The following is a 24,275-nucleotide window of genomic DNA, read 5'->3' on the forward strand; positions in this document are numbered from 1 at the left end:
GCCGGGCGCCTCCCGCCCGGCCCGCCCCGGCGCGCAGCGCCCCGGGCCGGCTCCCGCCCGCGGCCGCGGCGCAGCGTTACCTGCAGCGGCGTCTTAGGCGCCTGTCATGTTTTGGGGCAGGCGGCGTGCGGCGGTGGGGTGGGGGCGGGGAGCGGTACCTACTCTTCCTCGTAGTGCAGGGAGAGCGGCTCCGGCAGGCAAAGTTCTACCGAATCCATGTGCGCCCGGCGACCATCCTCCGTGCGCCCCCGCGGTGAAAAGCAAAGTTTCCGTGGCCGAGCGCCGCGCACTTGGCACGGGCGCGCTCCGGGCGCGGCGGCGGCGGCGGCGGCGGGCGGGGACCAAAAGCTCGCCCGCGCGCCTAATCAAGGACTTAAAGCCCCGCTCGGAGCTCATGAATATGCAGCAGGGCTGTACATATGCATCCCCCGGCCCGGGGGGACGGCCGATTGGTGGGGCGGCGGCCAATCAGGCGCCAGGGGCGCCGGGGCGGCCCGGCGCGCGGCCCGCGCGGCAGGTAGAGGGTGGGGACGGGGGAGCGGCCTGAGGCGGCGGCGGCCGCCGGGGCACAGCCCGCGGACGTGCCCGCGCCGCCGGACGGGGCGGCGGGGGCTGCCCGCGCTCTCTCCCTCCCCTCCCTTCCTCCTCGCCTCCCCGCCCGGCCCCAACTTCGGCAGGTACCTTGGCAGGCTCCCGGTTAAGGATTGCGCGCAAAGGTAGAGGATTGAAGTTTGCGCCGCCGCCGCCGCCGGTCGCGGCGTTTCGCCGAGGCGGCAGCCGGGCTCGGCTCCCGGCGCGCTCTCCTGACCGCCGCTTCCCTAACCTTTGGAACTGCTCGGCGCCGGGGAAAAACAAATAATAATAACGCCAAGCGCAGCCTGCCGAAGCCTCCGGGTAACTCAACTTTTCATTGTCGTGCGAGTTGCTTTTGGGGGAAAAGGAGGGGGGGGGGCGAGCTGGAATTTGATTATGTATATGTCATGTGATATATAAAAACATAAAAATTATATAATTAACTATTTAAAAATTTTAAGCCTCCTTTTCTACTTAGCTAAAAAAAAAAAGACATTCCTAACAAAACGAGCACTCAAACCCATTCCTTAACATCATGGGTGAAACTGGGAGCGAATACAGCTATGTGTATTCCTATACCGATTATAGCTGCATTGTAACATATATATATATATTATATATACGCCCTGTGCGAATATTTGGATGTTTAGATGTGTGTGTTTAGATGTGTGTATTTAGATATAAGAAAGAGAAATCAAAGCTCCAGAACTGATCCATTTCCTCTGTAAGTGTGCAGGGATTAGAGTGGACTAACTCAGCCTGCCTCATTTTAATGAGATAAGGGCTGCACTGTCGTAGCTCTGCATTAGTAAATCTGGGAGGGTGCCTAGACCTCTACAGTGTTTGGGGGTTTAGTTTTTTTGTAAAGCAAGTTTTGCTGAACTGAAAGGGCATTAAACACACAGCCCTGTAGGCACGCCTGCATAAACATCACCGAGCCCGGTTCCAGCAAACCACCGCTTAGAGCCAGCTCAGAGTTGTTCTTTTCTGTCACATGAAAGGTCCCTGATTAAACTTGTTCCAACACAGTGACCATACTCAAATTTAGAGGCACTGTTTGCACTGAAACATACTCACATAACTCCGTGTTGAAAGAATTAGTAATGAATTAGGAATGCATTTTTTCTCTCAAAAGCTACTACCTTTACTTAAAATTACAACTAAGATACCATACTTATTTTCCAGGTTCAAAGTGTTTCTGCCCCTACCAGCGAAAACAGACACAGGCTTTTTCTGGCCAGAAAAAAAACAAACCAACACTGGAAAGACAATAATTTCTTAGGATGCAGCTCAACTCTTACAAAATCTTTGTGACTGGAGCACTAACATGATGCAAATGGCAGTCTTTTAGATCAAAACAAATCAGTGCACACCCTCAAAATGCAGTAATACCATTCACAAATGGAAACACAAATACCCTCTCCAAATCTGTTTCACAGCAACAGAACCAAGTTCCAAAATATATAGGTTCAATAGACATGTTTGTGTATGTTTACAGCAGAGATATTCCAGTGTTATGTATTTAACCTTATGCGAAGACTGGGCCTGCTTCCTACAAACATGGTATAAATACATTTAAGTTTAGGAATTGGAACCACCACAGCTCAGACTACTGTATAAAAGCAAGTAGTAAAAGCTTAATTACCAATAGCATTATGCTGTCTATATTGTTCAATGTGAACTCTGTAATCAAGATGTAGATTCGCTTGTGAGCACTGGATTAAAAAGCTCTGAAATGCAGAGTAAAATTTAAGTACTCCGTAGAAACATCAGGGACAAAAAAAAAAAATCTGTTTTTAACAAATTTTAAAATGAGAGGTACTAACTGTATTAGAACATCTTCTTTAAGTAACAATTTGATAAACAGATTTGGGGATCAAATCAGAACTTCAATATGATGTCTTTATGTGTAGTTATCTGTATGACTGTATGAACTCAAAATACAGGTCCTACAAACTGATTTACATGTGCACATGAGCAAAACATGAAAATGCAAATAGATTGTTTGTACTGAGTATCTCTCCATTTGTAGATTTATACCCAAAATGGCTCTTTTTCAATATTTTTTATTCTAATTTTTTTATTCCAAAATGCTTGCAAATCTTCGCATGTGTATGTGTTCTCTTATATAAAAATCACCCATAAAGAATCCCTATACACATGTAATTTGATATGGTCACTTTTCTGTATTAAGTTCCCTCCTTAAAATATGACAGCTATTCCATCTTGAAACTTACCAAAGGACAGGTTAGCTTCGTTTCTACTTTCATTCATTATTTCCTAAGATTTTATATTCAGGTACTGAAACATGATGGGCTCTCCTTCTGTCCTGATCTGTCTTCCTTTAAGCCTTCCTTTTCATGTTCACATGGCTTCCACTACCTTGTTAGCTTGTCATCTCCTGCCCCCCCTTTACACCCCCAAATAATACGTTTTTCCTCTCCCCCTGTGAGCCATCACTACTTTTCTATCAACCATCTTTCATCCAAGCAAGCAGCTCTCTTCCCTGCCAGTGCTGCTTCTTGGAGAACCAGAAATACTGTGCTGTACTTTGCATGTTGATAAACAAAGCAGTTGGCTTCTTCCCCTGGGGACTGAAAGTGTCACCTCCACCAGACTGGGGCCTGGAATTCCAACTGCATTCTTGAACTTGGGTTTCACAGTTACCGATCAGTTTGGGGAAGGGGAAAAGAAAAAAAGGTAAAGAGATTACAGCAGCAAGTAAACTGGGGCTAAGTGTACCTTCATTTTCTCAAGCTGTTCTGTAGAAATAAATAAAAATAGTACTATGGGGGGGAAAAAAAGCTCAAGCCAGATATCAGTTTACTGAATTTTATCAGGGAATACAGAATAAGAACATGCATGCAAACACACATCTGCACTAACTTATCAAACTGTACAGTGCAAAATCTTACCACAAGGAGTCTATACAAAACAGTGGTAATGGAATGAGAGAGGGGAAGGAAAAAATTGTCAGGAGTGCCTGTACCATTACTGAGCAGCACCTACATTTCCATGTCTCTCTGTGCATGTAATTTTTCATGTGTGCCAAACAGTACATCTTTAAGCTGCTTCACATTTAAATACTATAGACATTTCAAGGCATCTCAACAGCCAGATTCTTAAAGCACAACCTCAAGACAACTGAAGAAGTAAGCTTCAGTGGCACTTCGCAGAAGCCGCACAGTGCATTGTGTCAAATGCATATTTACCAAAAGGAGCAACAAGCTCAAGCCATCAGGGAAAGAGCAAGATTATGAAAGTGTGTTAGCTGCTGACAATTTATTTGGGAAGAAGTATACTATTAACTTTAGATGGAAATTTGCAATACAACATGGAACCTTATTCAAAATCCAGCTGGAAAATACCTTATTGTTACGAGTGTGAAATAAATATCAAAGTGTCATCAAATATGTGATTTTCTCTTTATTCACAATCACTGCTTAAAGAAACATAACTCAGATGTGATCTCACTCTGTGCTACAGTGAGATTAATATTAGAACAATATTGTCACTGTCTACTCGTCTTTTGTATTTCTCACTGGAAGGCACTTGGTGCACCCCTGGATATACTGCTAATGAGTTAAAAAAACTAACACTTCTAAAGTTCCAGATTTTGCTCACCTGTTTGTACACAATTGGACAAACTGTACCAAGTTATTACTTTAAAGCCATCTGCTGTATTTAGCATTAATTACTCCTTGTTTTGATCTTAGGGAAAAAAGCTCACACAACACAATATCTGAATGCTCCTTAGAACTTATCCACAGTGCGTTCACAAATACACAGAGCAAGGCTTTTAGCTTTTGCTGCTACGCTCAGTTCCAGCATACAAAAAAATGTCTCTGTGAAATAACAGCAATTGCCTTACCATGTTACTGAACTACATTCAATTTATCTGGTCTCAAACAAATACTCCATATTTTCTCCTTGTTTTATTTTCAAGGGCATGGGTATGGGTATTTAGATGACTGCCTTCACTGGTACAGAATAGAAATGGTTCACATTGCTATAAATGAATATTATTCTCTTGACGAAACACCTTTTCCAAAGCCTCTGACAAAAAGAAAGGGGAAAAAAACCCAGAAAGAAGAAGGAAGCCACACGCACACTGCCTGTCACCCACCAAAAAAGGTCTCCTCCCTAAAGATAATTCAGGCACACACTTCAATATGGATATCTCACTATTACCCCAAGCTCTTTTTTTAGTGGAAGTTTCTTTAGAGAAGCTGAAGTGCATTACTGTCTCAGACAGCTAAGGATAAGATGACTGAGGGAATTCAGTTGCTCTGTTTAATTAATACAGGATTATTTCACTTTCATTTTGTGAAGCTAATAATATGACTGGTGGAATGTCAGTAAAAATTAAATCATAAACTAGTGCAGTACCAAAGGGAAAACTTACTTTAGTTATGGAGTATTCCCAGCAGAAATCTTGAAAATCTTATACATATTTACACTGATAAAATACCACATGTACTTCATGGGATACTGCAAGCTTTCTACAATCCTTGTGGCATGTATTTACAGAGCAAGAGTTAACATTTTGAGATTATACATTAATAAATGAGTTGCAGTTATATTGTTTCTTGAATGTTAAGCACCACATACTAAACGCAGGAACACGTTCAAGGTCAATGTCCTATTTTAGACCTTTTCAGCAGCTGTGATATTATGATAATCACACTTAAAATATTCCTATAGAAAGAGTAAATTAGCCCTTTTCACTAGAAGGATTATTATGATAAACAACAAATCTGAAAGAGAACAAATTCAGATTTCTTTTTTTGTTTGTTGTTTCAGGGTTTTTTTCAGCAATGCAATAAATTGCTGTCCCTAACTGTGATGGCTTTTCTACCCAGGAATTAGAAAAAAAAAAAACAAAGTTCACTTTATTCTGCACTTATATTACCTTTCGGTTTTTTGGTTTTTTTGGAGGCCTCACCTATGTAAAAATACCTTCCTTAAAATGCGTTTATGCTTTCTGTAAGAACCAAAACATTCCCGTTGACATACCATTCTATCACCAATACTGCAGTGAAATGTAATATCCCACTAAACCAGAAGGGAAAGAAGAAAACTTAGCATCAGCAGCTATTCCTAAGCAAGATTAGGGGTTTAGCTCCATCTAACTGAGGGATGAGATGTGGCCCTCAATGGGTCTCTTCCCACTCCCCCACCAGCCCTTCTACCTGACTGCAAGCTCAAAGTTCTAAAAATAGAAGAAGATGGACCGTAAATATTTCCCCAGTGAAAGCACCGATAATCTTTACTGTGAGCTGACATGAATTGCTTGTTACAGTGCCCTAGGATATCATGGCTTGAAGCGAGAGCGCAGACACGCACAGAGCCACCAACCACTCTCAAAGCTTTGGTAGCGTCTATTTGTGCATGTCCATGTCGCAGAGGCTCCTACGACATCTGACGTGGAGCTGGTACACCTGCTGTACAAAACAAGGCATTCTCCAGCCTGCCTTCCCCCCCCCCCCCGCCCCCCCCGCCCCTTCTCCCACCCCTCTCCCCCCTTTTCCCCCCCCTCCCCCCCCCCACTCCCTTCACTCTGGCATTTTTATTATTAATGTTATTGCTATTATTACTGTCCAAGCATAAGCTGATCCACAGGGGAGCCTGTGTAATTTAACCCCTCAAGCACTAAATTCCTTCACATGTGCCAAAGACACAGGTTTGTTGTTGCCTCCAGCAATATCCCAGGAAGACGAGTGATGGCGGTGTCATATCATCACACAGCGACTTAATCTATTGCGACACCCAGGGAACGGGTAACTGAAGAGATTTACAGAACATGCTCTCTGCCTGAATACAAAATGTTATCGCCTTTACCAACAAACTCAAGTCACATGAAACAAAGTGAAACAAATTTTGCCCTCTTATGGCTCATTGTTTCCATAACTCTGCTTTATCCAATCCACCCCGAGTTACTTGTCCCCCTGTACATCTAGCTATACAATACTTTTTCCAACATTTTTGTTCTCCCTCCTTTGTTCTTCTCATGTTCTCTGATTAACAAACAGCCAGATCATGTTGAACTGCCAAGTAATATAGCCTTGGAAATCTTTTATCCATACACTAGATGACTGGAACCATCACTTACATGAGGGTTATCTCTACATGCTGCCTTTATGTTGTCTGACATCTAATGCATGTTTTTTAAAACAATAGATTAAAGGAGTTGCACTTTTTAAAGGTGCAAGGAACACTAAATTCAACACTCACAGTTGAATAAATAACACTACAATAAATACCGACATCAGAAAAGCATCTATTTTAAGTCCTGAAAACCAGAAAAGGGACTTTCCACATGGGTGTCCTGTCATCCATAACTATTAGGGAAGAATTCAATATAATAAAGAAGTATATAACTGTTCTCTCCAAGATCAAGGTGAGATTCTCTATCTTCTAACATTTCACTGACCTAGGAAGCAAGAATTTTGCACAGAATTAATACTGGAGAAAAATGAGACTAGTGAAACATCCTGAGCTCAGGATAACCTGACTGTGCTGGTGAATCAGACCTTTCACCATGGGAAATTAACTGCTCTGAAACAGGAGGAAGAAACCAGTAACAAAGGCTGAGTTCAAATGCTCAAGAGTAAACAAATCCTTCCTCACCAAAGGTATTAGCTACCCTTAACTCAACTCTAAACATCCAGATCTAAAACTGGTAGAGACTTCCATGAGGGCCACTGAAATCTGTCCGTGTAGTAACAGATTTCTAATTTTTCTTTCTGTATACATGCCTTCTTTTAAATGGCTATATCAGCTGACTGACTGAGCCCTTAATAATGTAAAGTTTGTTTAGAGGCATAATTAGACTCCAGGTCAAATGATTTCTTGGGCACACACTTGTGTGCACAGGAAGACATTAAGAACCTCTCGTACTTTTCCCCAACCATTAATATGAAGAGACTTAAAATAAAGGTTTTCATGGATATACAGCTCCCAAATGGTAACTGTATGGTTCCAGCAGTTCAAAAGAAAAGTGGAGCTCACCACAAATTGCTCTTTTCCCAGGTCCTTCAGCTCCATTCCCCTGAAAGTCAAAGACCTGATGTCCTAAAGGAAGCCTTTACAGCTGAGATGCTGTTCACTGCTGTATTCATTTCCCCTTAGCAGTGGGTAGAAGGTTTAGAATACTCATCAAGAATATGTCAGTATACACCAACGCAAGTGCAACAATCCTGCTATCTCTAGTAGACTTGTACTCTAATATTTAATGGAATCAAATTGACATCATTAATACAATACATAAGAATCACATATTAACAAAAATGTCTGTGTTACATTATTACAATTAAAACATTTTTTCTGTCTGTATTAGTACATATGATCAAATGACAGCATAAAATCCTAATTACATCCTTCTGCAGCTGAAGCCTTCTATTATCAACTATGTTTCTGTCCTATAGCAGCTTCACTCCTATTGACCAGACAGTTAGCCCTATTCAATTATTCTATCTCAAATCACTAGATTTAGCTCCATGTGTAATGGTTAAGGTGTAAACATTACACACACACTCTTTCAGCCTATTTCATTTACTTGCAAATTTGAATTTATATTTTCTTTTTTAAGAAACATGCAAATCTAAGTCTTCATATTAGGTGGGATGTTTTTCCTCCCACCAGCTCTGTCTCCATTTCAGGTATTACATTTCTGGAAATTTAGCTTAACTCGTCTACAGTATAAATGTCTGTCTTTCACAGACAAAAAAGGAAAAGTGAGAATTATAATTATTTGATTCAAGTATCCTGAATAAAGCAATAAAATATCAGTATGACTTTTAAGCAGATCTGGTCAATATTTCCCTGCTAAAGCACTCACTCAAGGTGTGAATTGATCCAGAAAGAACAGCCTTTAGACTTGCTGCACTTTTGACACTTGTATCACAAACAATTTGGTTCAATTACTGTAGATGTATATGTTTCTCTCCATGTGTCTGTATGTATGCACCTGTACCTACACAAACCACAAGTAAATGTCTTATATTATAGGCTCTTGGTTATATTCATATCTTTACACAGAAAAAAATGTGGCAAAAAAGTAAGCTGAACCAACACACGTATACAGAAGTGAACGTCTCCGTATTTCTTTCTAGTTCGTAGCCACCTTATTAATTTTGTCCCTCCAAAGTCCCCACTCCTCTGCTTACAGAGCTTCCAGGTGACCTGATATGAAAGCACACCGAGTTATGGTGTGTTACATGCCATACTCACCTGAAAGCCAGATTTTACACTCCTTTCTCAAACAAATGCATGTCAACTTGAGTAGCACACCCCTGCAATACTTTAGCATTGCAGAACAGATTCCTCATTACCTACAACGTTTTAACATTGTATAACAGATTCCTGGTTACCTAATTCCTGAAAGCACATCCATTTTTGTGCATCTAGGAAATAGATCTAATACTAGCACCATGATACAGTCTGTTTACTGACCAGGTAACCCAGAACACGGTTATAACTTATCTGAGCATGAGTTCAAACAATACCACCCAATGAAATACTGATTTCCGAGGGAACACCCTTGCTGTTACCTGCCTTGAACCCATCCAGGAGTATGTCCAAAGCAGCTGAAATTTATAAGCATGAGGATGATGCCCGGGAGCTGTTAAAATAAGAAAATCTAAAGCAATTTCTGTATGCAACCATTACAATGTGACTGTTAAAAGAAAGAAGAATTTCCCTATTATTATCAAGGAAACAATAGGTTTTAAAAAATTGGAAAGGCTTTTAGAAATAAAATATCAAAAGGAAAAGTTGCAACTCAGTCTTCCTACTGACCCATTTACCCCAACTTCAGATTTTCTGCTCCCAAGGCATTAACATAAACTTTGCCAGCTTTATTAAATACCATATCTGTATTCCTTAGCACTGTTTGCATTTGGTACACATATTTTCAGAACGCTAACGGTCTTTTATTCAATAATGAATTTGGCAGAAAAACAAGAATCAGCTCTCTTTAAATGTTATTTTTCTAAATAAATTCTCTAAACCTGATTGAGTTAGATCCCTGAATCATGCTTTGGAAGATGCAACTCGGAGTTTTTGAATAAAGTGAAGCACTTAAGCAAATCAGACTTTTATTCTTCATCCACTGAGAAGCCTGAGATTTAAGATGAAAGAGCTGGGCTGCCTTTCTCTCTCCTTATCCTGCAAGGTCCCTTCATTTTCCCTGTTTTCCCAGTAGATTTACTTGTAAATCTGGTGACAGCCACATTTGAAGTCCTGAGGTCTGACTCCTGACCTCAGTTATGTTAGCCCTTCCCTGCAGAAGAACTACCCCTTGGATCACTGACTTGCTATTATTCTATGGTTAATAGACCTGAGCTGTGCAATATTTTTTTATCTGGCTACAGTCCTATCTCTAAATTCTCTATTTTGAATGAATACCGATTTTGTGACATGAAGTCTGCTATATAATGAAATGCAAACAATGAAAAGGCTAAATCAGTTTACAAAAAATCTATTTGTCAAACAGTGTGGAGATGCTCCCAATTTAGTCTGGGCAGTGCATGCAGCTCTTGATAAGGGAGTTAAAACCAAGCCGTTCCACTGCATAAAAATAAAAGCATCTGCAAGAGAGAGACATTTTCTTTGGGAGAATCTTCCCTAGAACCTGTAGCTAATTATTAAAAAATATTTAAAAATAAAAAATAAACACACACACACACATACACCCCCTTGGATTCTGCAGGAATTTTCCAACAGCCAGGAGCACTGTTATAGGAGGTAACAGCGAACGCCTCCCCAGCGCAGTCCCCTTATGTCACATTTGCATTTCTATTCAGCTACATTGCCTGACAATGAAGCAAATGGGTCTGCCTTATCTGTACAATTCCGGACAACAGAGATTTCTAAGCCATACAAAGGAACGAGCTTAACATTCAGCACTCAACACCTCCCGGTGTCCCCCCCTCCCCGCCCCCAGCCCTGGGGGGATGGCGGTCACACAAACACCTGGCCACGCCACAGCCTGACACCCTCGCATGGCATCCGAAAAGGAGCCGGTGAAGAGAATAACAATAAAATACAAGAATAAGCGATCGAGACTTCTAAGGAGCTTGCCAGCTTTGAGGAAGAAAATAGTCCCAACCCTCCAGATTTTCAGGCTTTGTTTGGATCGCAGTGTCCCTGGAATGTAAAAGTAGATAATATCTAGTCAACCATTTGTGACTCCCCCCGTCCCTTTTAGGCTGGCATTTAATACAGCAGATGAAATCTACAGATCCTTTTATCGGGGAAATTTCATATCACCCTAGTTTTCATTAGAAAACCTTTAGCAGCTAGGCTGCATAACTTATGCCATTTCATTGCACTATGAAGAAATTTCCGGCTAATTCCTTCAAAATTAATATCGTCTCATTTAAAAGTTAGAAATTACACCAAAAAACCTGCACAAGCTGAAACCTCCAGATCCAACTTTTGTTATGACAGGACTTAAGCCGGCTATAATACAGGCTAGGGCTTTAAACAGCAAGGAAAAAAATTACAGTGACACAGTTCTGTAGATACTTTGGCTCTAGTCCGGCTTTCCATGAAAAAGATTGATAGATATAGATATACACACTGTATCTGTCTTCTTGGCCTCCTCCCCTGCTCTTAAATGCTCAGCGTAGCAAAATAGGCCTATGAACTCAATCTAGAGTATGAGAAACTTTGTTGTGAAGGGGCTTATCCACGTGTTTATTTACACACACAGAAGTAATCTGGAGTACCAAGCATGGAGAGGGAGGTGGGAGAGTGTCCATCTTTTTGTCCCAGTTAGTATATCCTAAAGCACAATATACCTTTTCCTAGCATACCGGATTTTAAATTGCTAGCTTACATTTTAATTGTCCTGAACTTCCAGGTAAGGTTATTCTTTGCTGTCGAACAAATGCTGAATTTCTCCCCAGAGGTGGTTGCAACGAGTAGTGATTCTCTATCTTTTTCTCGCTCACACAGTTTTGAAGATTTACAGGCTGGAGTATCATCACGTTAACATAAAATGATATTATTATTGCAAAAAAACAAGGCAGCTAAGCACAGAGAGGGTGAGGAATGCAGAGCACTTACTTGGATTCAAAGGAAACCCACTGCAGCCCATTGTTTTAAATTTTACTAATACGGATACTTCAAAAGCTTCTATCATTGTTGTCTTTGCATGAGTTGGAGCAAGAGGCTGGAGTACATTCTGCCTCTTCAAGTGCTAGTAAGAGAACAGCCAACTTTTACTATCCTTAGCATTGAGACTGGCTTTATTGCCAAGAAGATATGAAACTAGCATTGCCTTGGTATCACACCTCCTAAAGCATTGCAGATCCCTCAAATGCTGTCAAGGTGACAGATCACTTTTACCTTCAACTGTGCAGGTGTATGTATGAGCAAATTTCATATATGAGGTGTGTGCATATGGTGCAGTGCAGAGCAAAATTTAGTCTTTAAACTTACTATGATATAAATAAAACATAGAACAAAATTAAATAACTGCTACTAACATGCCAATATTTTAAAACATTTTTCTAGACTGTAGTATTAGAGACATTATGAGGTATCACATACCACTACACTGTTGGAACTACTTGTTTCTGTTATTTATGAAAACAACAATTAGTACAGATGGAAGAGAGATGCGGTAGCTGAATAGTTAAGAAGAAAAGAAACCAAGGAAGACATTTTTCCACAGATTGGTCTAAGGTTTGTTTTTATCTCAAATCAGATCATCTAAAAGGCTTACTGTAACTATCCAAATGAAAATAACCCCCCCTCTATCCCCTCATTAACATGCAAGGACAGAAGTTGCAGAATACACCTTGCTGAATGCATGCTTAGCTTATGCCTGTGTACTGCATCTTGAAGATACCTGTCATGATGGTTTCTACAAGCCTGTCCCTTCTGGAGTAGACTAAGCAACACAGCTGACCCAAAAGGATTAGATGAGAAATTCAACTAATTAATGAGCCCTGCAGGCAAAACATCATTTCTTCTGCTCTTTGGGGCATTTACAAGGTCAGCTGGCTTGTTGGTTTTTTTCTCAGCATCAGGTGAGACTCGCTCATCTGTCAATTTACACAGGATTTGTAAGACAATAGTGGCCACTATCAAACCAAACAACATGGTACATTTTGTCCAATTCCTACAGTAAGGGAAGAACTGTTCTGGCCAATTCAGCTTTATCAAAATATGCTTCTCTAATGTTACTTTGCTCTTCCGGGGTAACAGTTTAGAATTACAAACACAATATTTCCCATTTACAAAAATATTTTGGAACACAACTTCAAATATCCTGGAACACAGCTCAACTCCCCCATCCTGCTCTGCTATCTTTCTGATGATCGCTTTTCTGAGCATCACATGGCACAGTTTTCTTCCATCTGCCAGGGAAGTTTCCCAAAAAGTATACCAAGTTCAAGAAATGAGGAATCCGAAGAGGAGACATGTTCAGACAGAATTCAGAAAAATGATCAGATCACCTCATCTGTTTCTCTAGCAGTATGTGCACTGTTACTATCCAATGGCCTCTTTGGTAATAAACTTGTCCCACCTCCCATCTGCTCTTCTTGCTGGCCTCCTGCCACTTCAGCCTCAGTCCTTTCCTGTCTTCAAGATGTCATTCAACTTCAGTTGCTCCCCTACCCATTTGTTTCTCTTTCCAAGTGAGATCAAGCATACATGTTTCTATGTCTCTCGCTCCAGCCTTTAACTTCTGCTCCATCTTTTTAGTAAGTGTCTATATTTCTGCTCCATTTATCATAGTTGGCAGTATGCACTATGCAGGTGTCTAGGAAACCAAGAGAGAGTTCACTATTCATGATATTGCCATTTCAGCCTTCTTGTGGCTTGCCATTGAGTGTCAGCTCCTTAACACTGAGCTAAATGTTGAGAAGAATATGTATCAGTTGAAGACAAATTACTTTAAGCCAATACAAGAAGATGTATTGTAAAGAAACAAGGATGCTTTAAAGTTAGACTTTTCCAGCCTGATCTCTTTTAGATTATTTTTTTTTATTTGCTTATTACCAGAGTTTTTATGTCATCTCTACAGCATATTTCCTTACTGGTTAAAAATAAGCGTACAAGATATTGCACAATGCTGGACATAACATGCATACAGACCTCTGTAAATGTGAATGCCTAATGCTTGACTTCAGTAAGTGCTTTCTTTTCACATCAATGCAGACTTGTGTAATGTAATCCAGCTCAGAAAAAGAGACATCTTGGAGTCCGCAGGAAAGAAGTCAAAACTAAATCAGAAACACCTAGCTGGCTTTCTGCAAAGACCAAGAACTAAACTTCACCTGTCTCCTCTGCTGTCTTTAGCAGGGAGGAGGCACAGCCTCCCCCAGGAGGCTGAGCCCAAGTGAATTGTGTTACCGCTTCCAGCCAAGAACCACTGCTTTTAAGAACAACACTCAATTCCACAAACACACAATGAACAGCAAGCCATATTCCTAACCTGGAAAACTGGTTTAATTCTTTGTTGCAGCTGAGAGAAACTTCCACAATACTTCAACATAACACAGGCAGTTAAAAGAAACTGCAGCATTAAATGTCCATGTCCAATTGCAGTGATTGCTTTAGAATTTGAGATAGAGGGGGTTTAGGGGTGTGTTTTGTTTATTTATTTGAAAATACTTTTTATTCTGTCATTTCAAGCACAATGAAACATCACTTCATCATAAACAGCAGAGTACTAGGAATAACTTCACTACCATAAGAATCTAGCTTAGCAAAGAGAGCTGACTTGGTGAGAATTCACAAATTACACGTACAACAAAGGTTTTCAGGCCAGACAGTTCTTCGGACAAATGCAAGTTAGAGATATGATGAAACAAAGGGAAGAATTGACCGTTGAGGTAACTCATATATGATGTAGCTTGAATTATTTTCCATAAAGCGAAGAACAAAAGTTTCCATGTGAGGATTTTTTTACTCATGATATACAGTCAAGTTTCATAACTACTACGGTCCAATTTAAACTCAAACTCGACAAACCCCTTCTACAGTGGAAGTGCACACACCCAACGTGAACACAATTCGCTACTTTTTATTTTATGTGACAAAGGAAAGAGGACAGACATCCCTTATAATCAGTCATTTCTAAACACTTCTGTCCAGGACACCTTCCTTTTTTTACCTATCATTGGTGTGACAACAATAATAAAGGTAGAGTTTTTCTTACAAGAAAACAAAGTCTGCAGTTTCTGGACCAGCTAAGCATCATTTAATGCATAGCTTATAATTTTTGTCCTTACCAATACTATTCTTCAAAACAAGCCTGCAAAATCATTCTGTGACTGGCAGAGCCCCATCTGACAACTTTCCACATCTTCTTTCACATAATTTCTCTGTAAGTGAGAAGGACTATGGATGTAAATACAGATATAAAACTAAAACTAAGGGCCTAACATAAAAATTTAGTTTAATGTCTTGCAAAATTTCTCAGGGGAGTAAATTTTCGTATTTCTTCAACACTGTAAATATTATGTTTCAATTTGAAATTCAAATCTGAACATTTACCAAGTCATTTACTGGAATTTCCCTCTTTTGCTAGAAGGCAAAATATTCTAATATATTCTAATTCTCTGATCAACTACGTCCCTTCATGTTATTCAGAGATCACTACACAAAGTCTTTACCTAAAAAAACCACTAGAATATACAATTGCTTTAAGTATTATAACCTATTTTCTATCACTGTTATACCACCTGAAAAAAAATCCACACCTACAGAAGAAGGTCAACAGCATGGAGTGGGTCAAGGTTATGGCTGAAAAGGCAGAAAATGTGCAGGACAGCTACACAGTGGGAATGGGTAACACAACTTAGTGGGTAACATGTGGCATATTACTAGCAATGCCAGATTACAGTGATATAATGAAGGGATGCCTCTCATACCCCTGAAAGACAAGGACAGCATAAGACAAGAACCCATCCAATTATCTCTACTCTTATTTTATTCCTCATCCTTCAGTCAACTATCTCAAGCACGGGAAGCACCCTCTTAAATCAATCCTACGTTCATTCCATTTATCCCTTTACAGGTATGCTCATTTTATTCTGGTCCACTCGGCGTCTGGCACGACTGAGAAGAACAAATTAATGTGAGCATAAAAGTCTAGCAGGCTCTGTCTGTAAGGAGTGACCACGTATTTTCCTTGTCACTTTCCCTCCCCTTTACCCAAGCGCCATAAACCAGCCTCTGTGGCAACAAAGCCATTTACTACTCCGTGCCATCATGTGCAATGGGGCAAATCCACACCCTGTTGACCACCACTCCATAGTTGTTTGCACTGTCTCTCTGGTTCGACAAGTCTGTGCTGATGGCACCTGTTAAAGCTGCTTCAACTAAGCTGTTCTGCATTTGTCTGGCTGGATTTGGACTTCCCGGATCCCTGACTGAATACAAAGTGATTTGAAAAAACGGTGTTTGGCAACAAGCACAGTGGGGAGTACACTGCGTGTTGGTATACAAGAGCACAATGTGTTCTTCATAACATCACTGAGGGAGCATGCTGCTCGAATCTCTCTGCTGTCGAGATCAAAATGGTCTCCTTTGTTGTCAGCTGTTTAATAGCAGCTGTTTAATGTAATTCCAAATGATCTGCTTGAATGAAGTTGTCATTCTTGCAGTTCACTTTAAAGTAGTAAAAAAAAAAACAAACTACAGCTTGGCCACGTTATTTTTCTATTGTTCTTATGAAAAGTTGCACTCTCTTGTATTTCTAGCCTATAAAGATAATAAAAATCCAATTTCTTGAAATAAAATATGAATTTAAGGGGAAAAAAGAGGCAATATTTCTTTCAAAACACTTTCCTGTCAGACACTTAAGAATTGTTTGATTAAAAATATTTTTGCTACTAAAAAAATACACACAGAAAGAAGTGAACTTGTCAGCAAGTATGTGAGCAAAAAGCATATCTATTTCTATAAGTATTTCAAGACATTTTCCCCTAGCGAGGGTTATAATTTATTTTATTGCATTTCATAAAGTGGAAAAAGTTGTACCAGAATGTTGATACAGTGAAAAAAAACATATGCACTGTTCTTGATGAAGCAGTTTAGCTTACAGAAATATGCTTTTATATCGTGCATGGGTTTTGTTAAAATCTGTTTGATACCAGGAACGATAATAAGGATCATAATCTGTAAAAATATTTGCAGTTCTCTGATGAACAATAGAGGGCACTAATGTTTCTAATCTGGCAAACGCATCACGCGCCAGACAGACAAAATAGCAGTGGTACTTGTAGCACACAAACCACATCATCTATGCTAAATACGTAGATAGTAGAGAGAGGATTTCTCTTTCTCAGAAAAGTTCTTTTTGTCCTTTAAACTTCCTTTTTTTTTTTCCTGCAGAAAGTACGATGTGATAACCACACGCTAATACTTGCAGCCTTTCAAAGTGTTATTTTCTTTTGTTCATTGAACAAAGCAAATGCAACTTTTCCTCATATAAATCCTTCTTCTGTGTACTTTCTCACCACATCCTTCTCTGTTTACCTATAGCTGTGTACAGTAGTTCAAGGTAAAGCAATTCCACTGATAAATGCAGAAGCTGAAGGATGCTTAGTGTGTGTTACCTATGTTCCCATCAAGCTAATGTAGAAATATTGGCTACAGACATCACTAACTGAGAGATCCTGGGGCACCAGCTGAATGCTCTAAGTTTGAAGGGCTTATCAGGGAATCTTACACCACTGAAGTATTTTAAGCAGTTTCACTTAGCTCTGAAAAGATGCAGCTGCTGAACATGGTACTTTCAATACAAGACAGATGCAGAGCAAGTATTTTAGAATGGTTCTGCACCTTAAACTACCTTTTCTCTATAAGCACCCATTTAGAAACCAATTCAGCCTTTTTTCCCAGAATAAATCTTAGGAAGAGAAAAACTTGGTTAGAAATACTAGTATCTGAACCCCACTACCTTTTTTAAATGCTTACCAGTCTCTCTTATTGCTATTCAAAGAAACAGATTTATTTCTCAGCCTTGGAGATTGAAACTTTTAACAAGAGAGACTTAAATACCAAACACCAACCAAGAGATTGTTGCTAACATTGTGAAAAATTGGTAAATGTGCTGTGATTAGTTCAGAATAACTGTTGTCTGGAGAAACAAGAAATACTAATGTTCTGATGCAGTAATATCAGCACACATCTTTAATGAAACATGAAATATATGTCTCTGTACACACTTCAGACAGCTAAGTCTTCATGAATTACATGCCTTAATTTCTGACTCTTCAATTTCTGAAGCAATGCATCAGCTTTTCAAAGCTACCAAACACTAGCAGATCTTAAGATATTATCATCTTGTCCAAGTCAAATGATACAGCTTTAAGGTCATGGTAATAGCCAGGCTCAAATCTGAAGGCTAGACTCAAGTTACTTCCACCACAGAGGCAAGATATGCACAATTAGAGAAAATAACTCAAATTTCTGTTCCAAGTCAGCCTGAAATATAATGAGTTGCCACCTTCCAATCTGGAACATTTAAATACTTTTTGGCCATAGATCTGAATAGTAAATACAAGTACTAGATGTTCTTTATTTGACTATACTGTAAAGGTCAAAATCCTACACACTATTCATGCAACTCTCATTGGAGTTTTCTGACGTCAAAAGATTATTCCCTAACTTCAAAGGGGTTTGTGTTGTTTGGTTGGTTTGTTTTTCTTTTTAAATATGACCTTAACGCAAGCAGTCTGCCTTTTGTGTCTTTATTTTTTGTGCCGTGGAAGAGACTGGCCTTTGCATATTTCTCCATTTATTTCAAGCAGTCATAAGAGACATTGGAAACTAACAGGTAAAATACAAGCCACGCTATGAGGGATTATCATTCCAATTCAGCATATTATATTAAGTGCTATCATACTGATTACACTCAATTTTATATTACTGACTGCCCTGAGAGACAAGTAACAGCCAGACACAAACAGTATCTGTGATGCTGCCCATCAAAAAAGAGGGTACATTCTGGCAATGGAGACAGACAAATTGTTGCTTATTCCTGTGCTAAAACTGTAAACAGGGGGCAGAGCCATGGACCCTAAAACATTTTGTATACAACAAAACCGCAGTAGGCCAACAGGCATAAAAATACACAGACAGATAATACATATGTAGAGCACCTGAAAAAGAAGAAATGTTTGAAAATAGGATAAAGACAGGAACCTCCGATGGGCTCTATTTTAAGGAACCATTTTGAGCAACTCATTGCCATTTTATCAGAGAAGTTCTATGCAAACATTAAACTCAGAGGAAAAAAAGTTGCATAAAGATTCAAGTTTCTATCATTCATCTTTCTATTTTCCTTGCCTATCCTTCAGCAGCTCCGCAATGATCGCTATCCCTACTACCACCCTGTATGTCACACTTGGCTGTCTTGCAGTCAGTGCTCGAAGCCCTTACCTAGGTCAGAAACTATGCTGGCTTTAGCATTCCTCTTTCCCCTAAGTCATAAGTATTCTTAGAAGGTAAGTGTATCATAGAACTGCTAGATACCTAAAACTGTAGATTCAAAATATTTTGAAGGACACATGGTATGACTTGTCTCTGCTACTTGACTCCACCCCTACATTTTCCCCAAAGTCTTGTCCACCATTTCAAAATACTGATTGTCCTGTCTATCTTCTCAGTAACAGTATCAATATTATTTTCCTGTCATTGTGCACATTAGACAATAATTTGTATACATCAATGCAGGCATGAGAATTTACTGGTTCCTAGTCCACAGTTTGTATCTGATGGATATTTACAATTACACTAGGCCAAATTTTATTACTAGTTACATCACCAAATTTGGACTCAAAAGGATCTGTTTCAATTGAATTCATTTATACCAGAACAAAACTTATCTAGAGATCAATGAAATATGGAAATACCTTTATCAAACAACGACTCCAGCAAGGTCATTTTTATTATTTTCCTTTTATTATTGACCTGCCAGGAACACTCACTAACATAGCTTAGAAATGCATTAGGAAGTATCTAAGCTACAGTTCTGCACAACTGCTTAGATGCTCCAGAAAACATCCAAAGTCCTAGAATGCATATATATATATGTATATATATGTGTGTATATGTGTGTATGTGTATATATATATATATATATCACGCACATAATGATTTTTAAGAAATTTTAGATCATCTCTGTGGAACAAATTCAGATACTCAATTTAGTACAGCCAGAACAAAGATATAGCTACTAAGCGTTATTGCAGGGAATACTATAGATGCCATTTCTCGTATTTTCTTCACATTCACTCTTCAGGTTTTTCTGTAACTAATTATTTGATCTCTGTCCCGAGTCTTTAATAAAAGGGACTATGCTAAGGGTCAATTGGAGGTTTGAGAAAAACTAAATCCAAGATGATGGAAACAGACATAAACTCAACAAAACTTCACTAGCCTTAAAACCAGATGAACACTGAAACCTTTCTTACTCCTTACAGTATGAGGGGTGGTTATTCATCCTGAGATTAATTCTCACCAAAGGGTTTTCCTCTGAAAGAGCAAAGAAGGAGCAAAGAGTGTAGATGTTGGTATGGCAAAGGTGGGCCATTACTGACACCAGTGTCAGTGCTGGCTGCACTCTGTACCAGGGAAACTCACAGCACTGAATCAGTAAGCGCCTTCCACATTTTATGAATCCCTAAAACAATAGGTAGTTCTCAAACCAAGAGGCAAGTTAATCAGCTAAGTTAAACCTTCGAGCCAAAAGTATTCTCATACTTACCCTCCCAGTCCTTCATGTCAATAATGCAGAAATATTACTTTAAAAATAATTATGTACTCCTGATGCCTAAGCATAAACACAGAAAAGTTGCTTCAGCCTCCAAAAATTATGAATATCCTTCCTTTTAAGCAGGAACCTATTTCCTAATGGGAGGACATGATTTTGAAATGGTTTGTCTTTTTTCCCTTCCATAAGCAATATACAGAAGTTCAATTATTCATAAGAGGGACTAGTCATGTAAATAAGGCCTGGAAGACTGAGCTCCATGTTGCCATAACACATCTGAATGCACAAAAGACAATTTTAGCCCATCCCTTGCTAGGAGGATGTGATCTCAGGAACCCTGGCTGAAGAAGGCAGGGTTCGTAAATCAGCATTTACACCATGTGGGGAGACCACTTACAGCAAGTTAGAACATACAGTACAAAGTTTTACAACAGTAGATTTACAACAGCCAGAGTCAATAACACAAAAACAAAACCATAGAGCATGTCTATCAAATGATAGCCTGAAGAACAAAGCATTACTCTCAAAAGTCTGATCTACGTGAAACTGATGCCTTGATTCCTCCAGAAGGCTGAGGTTTGACGGGCAACTATATTCAGGCGATTCACTAATTCTTGCAGCATGTCTTCATAAGGAGCATCTCCTGCTCTTTAAAACAGCAATTCTACCCGCTTCAATCAGAAACGGAGAATGATTTGGTATTTTTGTTGGCTGGTTATTTATAAGAGATCTACTCTAGATTAGTCCTGCTTGAGTGGCATCATAAATGGCTCCATTCCCCAGCAGTGGTCTACTTCAGATGGGAACCTGACAACCTCTACTTAGTGTGTCTTTCATAGTACACAATGAAGTGTAAAAACTGCTGTGAAAAAGCCTGTGTTTCAAAACAAACCATCTCGGTAATAAGCACTTAAAACCACTTTTTATTAATATATTTCTTTGTGTACAAAACAAAAGCTTAATGCTATAACAGGCCTTGGACAATGCTTTTGTTTGTTTTGTTGCATTTTTTTTTCTCTAAATGAAGTACTGCCGAAGCACTAGAATGTCCAAAATAAATGATTTGAAATAAAGCGTTAAAGCAAGGCTTATGAAAGAGTTGCTTTTTCCCTCATCACGGCTTAATAACGTGCAGTTTTCAACCAAAAAGCTTAATCAAAATCCAAAGTGGAAATCCTAAATTAGTAAATATTGAATTTAACCACTTTTATATCTCAGGTATTAGCAAATACCTTTGGTCTACAGAGATACAGCCCCTTCTAATCCTTATCTGAATTTGCAATTAAGACTTCAGAGCTACAGATATCTGTACACAGCTCTGTACACAGCTCTGCTCTCTTATTTTCTAAATGATTGGACCCAAATCAAATCAGTCTTCAAATACATTGGAAAGTAAATGTCTGATGTCTAATTGAACTAATAGATAACGCTCTTTTTAGTACTGTTAATGCTTAGTGGGGGCTTCACACAGACAGAGGCAAGGGGAGGGAGAGAATTAGAAAAAATCCACATAGAAAACCTTGTCATTATATTATTACCATGCAGTTCCTTGGTATAAAGATAAAGCTAATATTTACAAATTATTTGTGTCGTCGTTGTCAATCCCGTCACCTCCAAAAAAAAGAATAAAATCTCTAAATGCATTAGGAGCTAGATTCTTCTTCTCTTTCACTAATTGTCACCTCCAATAGGACATTGTAAGAGCCTGAAAATGAAGCACTTATGAGTTTTCTTTTCCAATCTCTTGTGGGCTTCTCTCAGTTTATCGCAAATGAACAATCGTGTTGGAAGGGGCACCGTCTGTTTAATGTCATTAGTGATTGTTTCATAAAACAAACAGCCGCTCCACCATTCTGCTGCAGTTAATCTTAAATCTAAACGTGGCGGCACTTGGGGAGAGTCTCAAACATGGTTTGTTCTAACCAATGCAGGGCTCTTAATCTATTGCAAGTCAAGGCGCTTATCTCTCTGCTCAGCTCGGAGCAGTGATTTCTTTGTCCAAATATCAAACCAAACCCAGTTAATATCATGCTTCCAGCCTTTTCCCAAAGATTTTTCCTCCTTAAATTGTGGCCAAAGCCTAAGGCATATTTATTTATTGCTTATACCATTTCATGCTTATTTTTCAATATTAGCAAAGTCAAACTATTTCCAAGTTAGCACATGAGGGTATTTCAATGAGCTTAATCAGCCAGGTAAACTGATAACTCGGAGATTTACCTAATTGTGCTGGAAAAGTCATTCATTATGGATTAAGCCTATAATGGCACACGTGTTTATAACAATTGAGGATTTTTATACAAAGGCTCAAGTCAAAGGGGTATTAATCACCTTAAACTTTCATTAATGTTTGTTGCCATCACTTCATGGGGTCAAATTTATAGCAGCAGCAGCCGATAGAACCCAACAACAAAAAAGACACCAATAGCCAATCCTAGTGCTGAAGAAAACTTCACATAGCTTCTGCCAAATGCCTCATATCATATTCCTCCATGAGAAAAACAAGAACAAGTTTATCCCATATGCTTTCCAGTGTTACCACACTATTACCTGCTAAACAAGGATGAGCATATTTTGGCAGCTTGCATATTTTGGAAAATTACAGCATGTTTACATGGGTATTTGTGAAAATATAGAGGTAATATCTATTATGCACTTGTATGCAACAGATTTTAACTCTCTTCTCATTCTTTTAAATCTGCTTGAGTCTAGCATCAATTTCAAAGTCCTGAATTTAAAACAAATGCATGTGTGTGTTCTTGCAAAGTCAGAAGAAAAAAGTTTCTTTTGAGCAAATGATTGGGTCTGAGTAAGAGGACACATATCTCTGATGGTAAGTTCTCGCACAGTGGGGGCAATGAAAAAAAGGTTTTGCTACTTAAGGCAAGTCTGAAGCAAATTTTTGGCCTTACTGTTACCAATGTATCATGCCCTAGGCCCCAAGAACAAAAACCTCGACAGCAAAAGAATCCTGAGCATTTGTTCATCAAGAAAGAATTAAAGTCAAGTAGGATTAATGCTTACCTCTTGAGAATTATTAGAGGTAAGCAAAAGCCATGTCAGTCAAACACTGGTGGGCAGGTATACCAAAAACGTTTTCTACAATGCCACAACACTAGCACTTATATAGTTTGTACATATATTCCCTGGTTATATTTAGCACGCTGAGCTACAGATGCCTGTCAACATGGTGAAGGGATGTGATTTTTTTTTCTCTCTCTTCATTTAGAAAATGCAAAAGAAACCAAAACCAGCAATACATGCAAGCCCCCACTCTTTTGTGGTCTATTCCTCGTGACTTGAATTAAGCTCCCTTAATAAATACAAATAATTGCTTTTTTCTTTTCTCCTTAAACAAACAAACAAACAAAAAATAAATTAAAAAAAGGGGGGAAAAAAGAGAGAGGGAAAATCAATTCAACTCAGGTTTTTCCACATCTTCATATCACTTCCCATCTCAACTGGCTGGAGTAGAATTTCAATTAACTGGTAGGAGTCCAAGAGAAGCCCGGCTGCCTCTGTTGCTCCCGGTCATGCCCCATAATTGTAGAGGGACCTGCATTTTTCAGCCAATGACACGGCTTACAAAAATAGATACACTGAGTTATTTGATAAAGGAACCAAAGCCTGTCACTCCTGTTCAAGTGCCAAACAACATGAGAGCGAGTGAGATTGTGTTCAGATCCCAAACTGGCCAGGCTCATTATCCCACAGAACCATCTCGTGTTGGGGGGGAAAGGAGGGGGAAAGAAAAGAAAGAAAAAAAAAAAAGGGGGGGGGGAAAGAGCAACATTACATGCAAGCCAATCAATTCCAAAGCCTCCTTTTTTGGAGAAAAATTAATTGCCATGTTTCCAGCCCATCACCCCTGCAGGAAGCTCTCCAGTGTGAGGCACAAGTGGTATCTTTATGGATTTACCACACATCTTTTTTCAGAGAGGAGAAATGTTGGCATCCC

The 24,275-nt window shown here is 39.3% G+C and overlaps 1 protein-coding gene across 12 annotated transcripts in view; it reads right to left on the reverse strand.

Moving 5' to 3' along the window:
- The window catches only part of ESRRG (estrogen related receptor gamma), a 400,294-nt gene that overhangs the window by 162,367 nt on the left and 213,652 nt on the right, over positions 1–24,275 (reverse strand). The window contains exon 1 of one of the 12 annotated variants that reach the window (XM_027681692.1): positions 163–281. The exons of the other annotated variants lie outside the window; for them this stretch is intronic. Coding sequence (XP_027537493.1) covers positions 163–218 — 56 coding nt within the window. The 5' untranslated portion in view covers positions 219–281. Of the gene's footprint in view, positions 1–162; positions 282–24,275 lie in introns of those variants that run through there. 12 annotated transcript variants of the gene reach the window in all.

The sequence above is a fragment of the Neopelma chrysocephalum genome, unplaced genomic scaffold (genome assembly GCF_003984885.1).
Source record: "Neopelma chrysocephalum unplaced genomic scaffold, ASM398488v2 Primary Assembly neopelma1_61b, whole genome shotgun sequence".
Classification (NCBI taxonomy): Eukaryota; Metazoa; Chordata; class Aves; order Passeriformes; family Pipridae; genus Neopelma; species Neopelma chrysocephalum.